The sequence below is a fragment of the Pleuronectes platessa genome, chromosome 8 (assembly GCF_947347685.1).
Source record: "Pleuronectes platessa chromosome 8, fPlePla1.1, whole genome shotgun sequence".
NCBI lineage: Eukaryota > Metazoa > Chordata > Actinopteri > Pleuronectiformes > Pleuronectidae > Pleuronectes > Pleuronectes platessa.
In genome coordinates this window covers 16873858-16880903 of record NC_070633.1, presented here as the reverse complement: position 1 = coordinate 16880903, position 7046 = coordinate 16873858, and the positions used below count along the sequence as shown (strand labels likewise).

Here is a 7046-nt window from a genome sequence, read left to right as displayed (position 1 = left end):
TGACATATTTGTATGTTTGTTTTCTAAATGTATGTTTTTAGATTTGTTAGTATCGACAAGCAGTGCTGTGTGGATGAATGGTCTGTGATTTATGTTTTCTCTCCTGCTTTCTATGGATCGCCCCAACTATTTTGAACGTGTCTCACTTATTTCAAGTCGCTTCCCCTCTCTCCTCTCTGCTAAGATGTCCAACGTCACTGCACTCAGCCTGCGTCTTCTCCACTGCTACTCAAAGCACGGTACTACTGAAGCAGGTGTCAATAAATTCAGTGATATATGTTTGCACACAATCAGGCCTCATCACATCACATTTGTATCATATGTGTCATCAGGTACATCGGGACATGGTCCTGGTGTCATGCGCCCGTTTAGTCTCAGTGTGCATAGGGAGGGTTTCAGTAAGTACTGCTGCCGACCAACAGCTTTTCACATAAGACATATTTATTGAGATTATTTGGAGCCAACTTGTCTCTGTTTGCAGAGTACGTGAACGCTCTGGAGCTGCCAACAGACCTGAGGTCCATCACTGACCGGGCTGCAACAACCCTCTTGTGGACTGAACTTTTCAGAGGTCACACATCCCTCACAAACACACACACACACACACACACACACACACACACACACACACACACACATACACACAGACAGTGGTTGGCTCTGGACCCTGTATCATGTGTAGAGTTAAAGGATACGCCTATCTGCCCACAGATCTCCAAAAACGATTAAAGGCAAATAGAAGCAACACCACTGCTCCTTCATTATAACAAACAGTCACCACATTAACTCGATTTTTTTTGTTTGACAGTGTTTTATGAAACAATGCTACCTTTTATGAAAATGAAAAGGTATCTTTAAATACCAGGGGTCACACCGCTTTGCACAAGTTAGACATAGAATTATGGGGGAAAAAGTCATCACCTCTTTGTTCCTTTGGCCAACCCTCCCTCCAGGTTTGGCGATGACCATGAGTTACTTGTTCCGTGAACCCGCCACCATCAACTACCCATTTGAGAAGGGACCTCTGTCACCCCGCTTCCGTGGCGAGCACGCCCTCCGCCGCTACCCTAACGGAGAGGAGCGCTGCATTGCCTGTAAACTGTGCGAGGCCATCTGCCCTGCTCAGGTAACAACCAAGTTCCTGCCTTGACCAAACAGCCAATATGACTGTAATGTTTACTCTAATAAGCTCTGATTAATTATCTGCTGAAATCCCTGTTTGACCTCTCTGACTCTGTCGCAGCTATTAATTCTGTTTCTATGTTTAACCCAGGCCATCACCATTGAAGCTGAGACTCGAGCTGACGGCAGCAGGAGGACTACGCGCTACGACATTGATATGACCAAGTGTATTTACTGTGGCTTCTGCCAGGAGGCCTGTCCTGTTGATGCCATTGTGGAGGTAGGAAACAGCTTCTGAATAGATTCTGTGGAGCTGAATCAAGGTTTTCAATCCAGCCCTCAATGGGTTGGGGATTTTTAATTTACTGGTGATACATCATTGAAGATTTTCAATTCGGAATAATTCGTTCATCAAGATCTAAGTGTTCCCTTAATGTTTTTTATATACACAAGTTATCAAACTGTGCATAATTTACTCAACCATCAAAATCCTATTGCACAATACGGTACTGAACATGTGTGTGGATTTTGACATGCAAACGTCATATCTTTCTTTTCTTCTTTGTCAATCTCTCCACCAGGGTCCCAACTTTGAATTTTCCACAGAGACCCACGAGGAGCTGCTGTACAACAAGGAGAAGCTGCTGAACAATGGAGACAGATGGGAGGCGGAGATAGCAGCCAACATACAAGCAGACTACCTGTACAGATAGACTGTTGAATCTGCAGACTGACAACAAAGATGTGTGACACGTGAAATGATGTGTATCATCATCGTTCTATGCACTAAAGAGATTACTGGTAGAGAAGCCTTGCAGCCTCAGACTCTGTCATCAGAATTGAGAAAAAACATAAAAACGCACAATTCAATTCTTGTTGATATTGCATTTTAAGGGCCCGGGCACCGAACTGTAGGAGACAGTGAGGCCCTATATGTCTCAATGGCGCCCCAGAGACCCCTGGAACGCGTTCACATTGACCGATCTTCACAAAAATCTATACACAGGATTATCAGACAAACAAACATTTTGCATTAAGTTGCCGTTTGGGCAAGAGTCCCGGCTTGATGACATCTACACAGAAATCGTGACTTAAAATCTCAGCACCCCCTGTGGCGACATTGATAATGTAGACATAAGATTACTGTGACGTGGCGTCAAAGTTCATCAACTCGCCATGACACACAAAATGGCTATAAATTCGGTGTTGGAGCTTCAACCTCCCTCAAACTACATTTGTGTATCTTCTGAAGTTGATATCATAAACTGTAACCCATGTAACCTATGCACATGCTTGTTATAGACTATCTTCTACTGCACTTTAAGAAATCAAGGTTCATCTTATTTAATAGGTTGGACATTTCTGAAAATATATGTATGTATGTTGCTGACGCTATTTAGGAAAGTGAGAGAAGTAAATCCTGTTTTTAAACATTAACTGTCTGTTGTATTATAGCTGGTGCTTAAACAGTTGGTCGAGTGATAGATTAGTAAATGCCAATATGTTTGCTATTTAATCGATTGTTCAAAACATCTGGATCCAGCTTATAATATGTGAGGAGTCGCTGCTTTTCATAGTTTTTTATTACATCCGGTGTATTTTGTGGACATTTTTGGTTTTGTTGCTCAAAGGAAACAAGTTGTTTCAGAATGTGAACTGTGTGTTTAGGCGACTGATATTAATGAATATGTGCGATCCTAATGAAGTCTGGATCTAGTCAATTTTAATGTGGTTACATAAACAGTTTGGGCCTTGGTGGTGGATTCTGCTATGAGTGCTAATTGAATTAATTCTGTAATGTCAATGACATAGCATAACCACAGTTTAATATTAATTAGAGCTAAAGAGACCAAGCAATCAAATAAAACTCAACTGAGGGAATAAACACCAATCATCAATATTTAATTCAAATAATACTGTCTGGCTGTTGCTTGTTGGTGTGTGTTAACTTATTTCACTTACTCTATAGGATGTGATAGGACGTTCAATATAGTTGGTAAATTGATTGGATTAATCAATTTTAATTGAACGTATGGTTAACATTGTTTCTGATATCTAGACCAATGCATTATTTATTTAGTTTACGGACATATTGACAACCATTAGCTGTTATGTCTTAATACTGCAGCTTGGTGGTTGTAAATGATACAATAGGAGCAGTAAACACAGACTGCACAGAAGCTGGATCTCAGGGCTTTAAATGAACTGCTCTGGCTCACACAGGCAGACTCGTGCTGGGTGATTTTCCACGATGTGTCGCACTCATCACACAGACTGTGGCTATATTACGCACTCTCTGGTCTATGGTCTCACGCAGAGGTTTTTTTTATTTGAGCGCCGGGGTTGTCACGTGATAAGGGCGGAAACTGCCTCCTAGTCCACGCTGAATCTCCCGCGAACGCGGCCATTTACTCTTTTCTCTCCTCGCAACAGCACCGGTGAGTCTCTGTTTCCTTCTCCCATCGCGGCCCGACTTTGACTGTAAGTTTGTGTGTTTGAGGAAAGTCTGTTTAAAACCTACCGCAGACCCGACGATAGGGTTTCTGCTCCGTTTGGTGGTTTATGTGTAGCCACGTGAAGAAGCCTCTGCCAGACAAGGCCACTGGATTTTTCCCCCCTTGTAGCTAATGTAGCCTGTTAGCTAAGTGAATGGCTTCCATGCCGTGCTGGCTAATCGGCTAGTAGCCCTCATCGCTTTGTTCCTGAGAGCCTCTTCATTCATCTTATCAACTATATTTATTATTAGTGACTTAATGAGGAGCCTGTCGCCGGCCCTGTTAGTGGTGTTAGCCTCTGGTTGGGGGCGGAAGCAGCGGGGAACACGGTGCGGTCTCCCGGGTCGATTGTTTCAAGCGAACAAGAAAAAGTGCGCTAGCCGTTGGTATGGCGCACTCAAACCAACGGCTGCTAACCAGCGGGTAACGGCTAGATCTAGAATACGGACTCATAGGCTTGATAGACGAGCTTTCATTCAAAACTTCCTCGTAGGGGAAAGCGTATGTGATTTACACCTTTCTTATTCAGCTGTTAGCATAACTGATACGCAATGTGTTTGGCGGTAGCTTGCATAGGAAATGCTAGAAGCTTCTATCGCTACCAAGCACCAGGCTGCTGCTTGTAGCATTTAGCCGCTCAAAGCGTCACTAGACCCGAACTATTACACATACTGTTGCCTTATAGTTCACTTATGTATTGTTAATAGCTAACCACGTAGCTGCTAACAGCGTTAGCTCAACGTTAACTGGATGATGAAATACGTTCTAACCGTCCCGCCTTGTCTTGTTCAACCAGATAAAGAGTAACCATGGCGGACTCAATGGCTCAGTGTGTGGCGGTGTTCAAGGTAAGTTTCTGAAATGATCTAGTAAATGATGTAAATTGACCAAAAGATAATGGCGGTATGTGCGCCAGCAGTGCGGAACCAGTACCAACCAGTTGTACCATTCTCCCCCCTCAGCTCGTGTTAGTTGGAGATGGAGGCACCGGGAAAACAACTTTTGTGAAGAGACACATCACAGGAGAGTTTGAGAAGAAATATGTCGGTGAGTATCTTGATGTGTAGAGAGAGTGACACGTCAGTTTGGGACAGATAACGAGCAAAAAGACGTTTCACCAACCGACAGCAGGGGCTAAGCAAGCAGTCAGCAGGCCCTGGGTTCACACGTATGTCTGGGGCTGACTTGACAACATATTGTACAGAAATGCTTTACTAGGTTTTATGTTATTTAGAAAGTAACCCCATTACGTGATTTGTCCACCAGAAAGCACTTACAAATTGACTTAAACAAATTTGTTGATACAGATTTTGTTTGTATACATACGTTTTTTTTTTTAAATGATTATGGGTTGGGCCTTAATTGCAACTTCCAGGATTTTACTTTTGTTGTTGGTCTGTGTTATGCAGAACCTGTTTGATTAGGACAATCAATCTAAAGTTAATGGGTGCCTTTCCTCCAGGTGGATATGCCTTATGTGCTAATAAACCAATACAATTCACATCCACGCAACTGCCAGTTTCTTTAAACTGAACACCCCCCCCCCCATTTGTGTTGCTCCTTCCTTGGCCCATCTTGTTATATATATATATATATATATACCTTTTTTTATGTTTCACATACTCACCTTTTTATGCCTAATATTATGCCTAATATTCCAGCTACTCTGGGAGTAGAGGTGCACCCACTGATGTTCCACACCAACAGAGGAGCAATCAAGTACAATGTGTGGGACACAGCTGGTCAAGAGAAGTTCGGAGGCCTGAGAGATGGATACTACATCCAAGGTGTGTGGATCAATCCTACAATGTGCTGTTACAGTCATTAAACCTTGAACTTTCTCTACAATGACTATATGTTAAAATGTGGGAATGGTGAGATAAATCTTCTCTTACTTCCACAGCTCAGTGCGCTATCATCATGTTTGACGTCACCTCTCGAGTCACTTATAAGAACGTGCCTAACTGGCATCGTGACTTGGTCCGTGTATGTGAGAACATTCCCATCGTCCTTTGTGGCAACAAGGTTGACATAAAAGACAGGAAAGTCAAAGCCAAGAGCATCGTGTTTCACCGCAAGAAGAACCTGCAGGTATGTCAACCCTCGTGCCTACTCCAGTCAGTGAAGAATGTAAAATAATTCGTGTATTCTTTTTAACAATCGTCTGGTTGCACACTGTTCTTCCTCCAGTACTACGACATTTCGGCCAAGAGTAACTACAACTTCGAGAAACCTTTCCTGTGGCTAGCAAGGAAGTTGATCGGTGATCCCAACCTGGAATTTGTGGCCATGCCTGCCCTCGCTCCTCCAGAGGTTCACATGGACCCAACATTAGCTGCGAAGTACGAGCATGAGCTTCAAGTGAGTAAAACACGCAGGTTCCATGTCTGTTTGACTGTATGTTGTAATTCCAATCCAGCAGCTTCTAGGTCTGGGCCAATTACTCAAACTCATTAATAACTTGTAATCTCCATCTTCTCATCAGGTTGCATCAGAAACAGCATTGCCAGATGACGAAGATGACCTCTAACCTGTTACCCAAATTGTCCCTCTCCCTCCTAGCTATGGACAGGAAGTTGTTGGAGTCTTGACCCCCCCCCTACTGTAAAATCCCTTTTCAGATTTTTTTTATTTTTGAATTTTTTCTGTTTGTTTTAAAACTAAGAAAGATAACTAGGTGGAAAAGTTGTGCTTCTAATTTCACTGTATAAGACACACCCCACCCTAGTGTTGTCATTGGCATGGTAACGTGCTACTCTTCATCGTCGAGCACCCTCCACTGCACTTAACCAGCCCACAGAATGCTGTTGTATGGTGTATTGGAAATGCTATGGGGAGTAAACTTTGAATAAAAACATTCTCAATATGACATGTCCTTTTTGTTTATTTGTTTTAACCTCTGGATAACAGTGTTGCTGAAGCTAATGTGATACTTTGTGAGTTTAGGTCGTACCATTAAACCCCTTTTTGTAAAGATGTTTTGGCCCCTTATTAAAGTGTGACCTTTAAGCAGGAAGTTCAGAAGCAGTCAAATGGAATTGTAAAGTTTATTTGTACTTTTGAATCGTGTGACTTTCTACATAGTCCTCACTAACTTAAATAATGGTACGACATAACTCAATATTTAAGGTATTGGCTTGATTCTGGCAGTAGTTTTCACAGTGGTAGGGGACTGGACAGGGTCAGTAATTGCAAGTAGGATGAAAACATTGATAATCAAAAGGAGCTTATGCAGAGTAGCGGAAATGTGATTTAGTGAGAAGGTTTAGAGCAGTATTATTCTTGAAAATAATTTTTTTTCCCCCTGCTAGTTTCCCAAGTGCATGACACTTATGAATCCCTATGCACAGAACTTGATATTTTTGCAAGTCATGTCCTCTTTTGTTGGAGGGGAGCTGAACATCTGCCTCTTGTGGGGGCTGCAGAAGA

The 7046-nt window shown here is 42.5% G+C and overlaps 2 protein-coding genes across 4 annotated transcripts; both read left to right on the top strand.

Annotated features, from left to right (window-relative positions):
* The first annotated feature begins 153 nt into the window (after positions 1-153).
* ndufs8b (NADH:ubiquinone oxidoreductase core subunit S8b) lies at positions 154-1844 on the top strand. Of its 2 annotated transcripts, XM_053429212.1 has the most exons (6): positions 154-239; positions 333-398; positions 482-571; positions 954-1126; positions 1274-1402; positions 1704-1844. In XM_053429212.1, the coding sequence occupies exons 1-6, from the start codon at positions 185-187 to the stop codon at positions 1833-1835; spliced, it is 645 nt and encodes a 214-aa protein (XP_053285187.1). In that variant the 5' UTR covers positions 154-184; the 3' UTR covers positions 1836-1844. The 2 variants fall into 2 exon arrangements, with proteins under 2 accessions (XP_053285187.1, XP_053285186.1); XM_053429211.1 differs by having other exon boundaries at positions 174-398.
* Positions 1845-3452: 1608 nt separating this feature from the next.
* Positions 3453-6486, top strand: ran (RAN, member RAS oncogene family). 2 transcript variants are annotated; one of them, XM_053428732.1, is made up of 7 exons: positions 3453-3560; positions 4414-4465; positions 4580-4664; positions 5279-5404; positions 5521-5708; positions 5808-5978; positions 6103-6486. In XM_053428732.1, the coding sequence occupies exons 2-7, from the start codon at positions 4427-4429 to the stop codon at positions 6145-6147; spliced, it is 654 nt and encodes a 217-aa protein (XP_053284707.1). In that variant the 5' UTR covers positions 3453-3560; positions 4414-4426; the 3' UTR covers positions 6148-6486. The 2 variants fall into 2 exon arrangements, with proteins under 2 accessions (XP_053284707.1, XP_053284708.1); XM_053428733.1 differs by having other exon boundaries at positions 3501-3603.
* Positions 6487-7046: the final 560 nt, after the last annotated feature.

Bases quoted from the DNA above. Each gene is read 5' to 3' on its own strand.
- ndufs8b (XM_053429211.1), top strand. From the start codon at position 185: ATGTCCAACGTCACTGCACTCAGCCTGCGTCTTCTCCACTGCTACTCA. The intron at 1,127-1,273 runs GTAACAACCAAG...TGTTTAACCCAG, and splicing joins AGGCCATCTGCCCTGCTCAG to GCCATCACCATTGAAGCTGA. The intron at 1,403-1,703 runs GTAGGAAACAGC...TCTCTCCACCAG, and splicing joins CTGTTGATGCCATTGTGGAG to GGTCCCAACTTTGAATTTTC.
- ran (XM_053428732.1), top strand. From the start codon at position 4,427: ATGGCGGACTCAATGGCTCAGTGTGTGGCGGTGTTCAAG. The intron at 4,466-4,579 runs GTAAGTTTCTGA...CTCCCCCCTCAG, and splicing joins AGTGTGTGGCGGTGTTCAAG to CTCGTGTTAGTTGGAGATGG. The intron at 5,405-5,520 runs GTGTGTGGATCA...TTACTTCCACAG, and splicing joins AGATGGATACTACATCCAAG to CTCAGTGCGCTATCATCATG.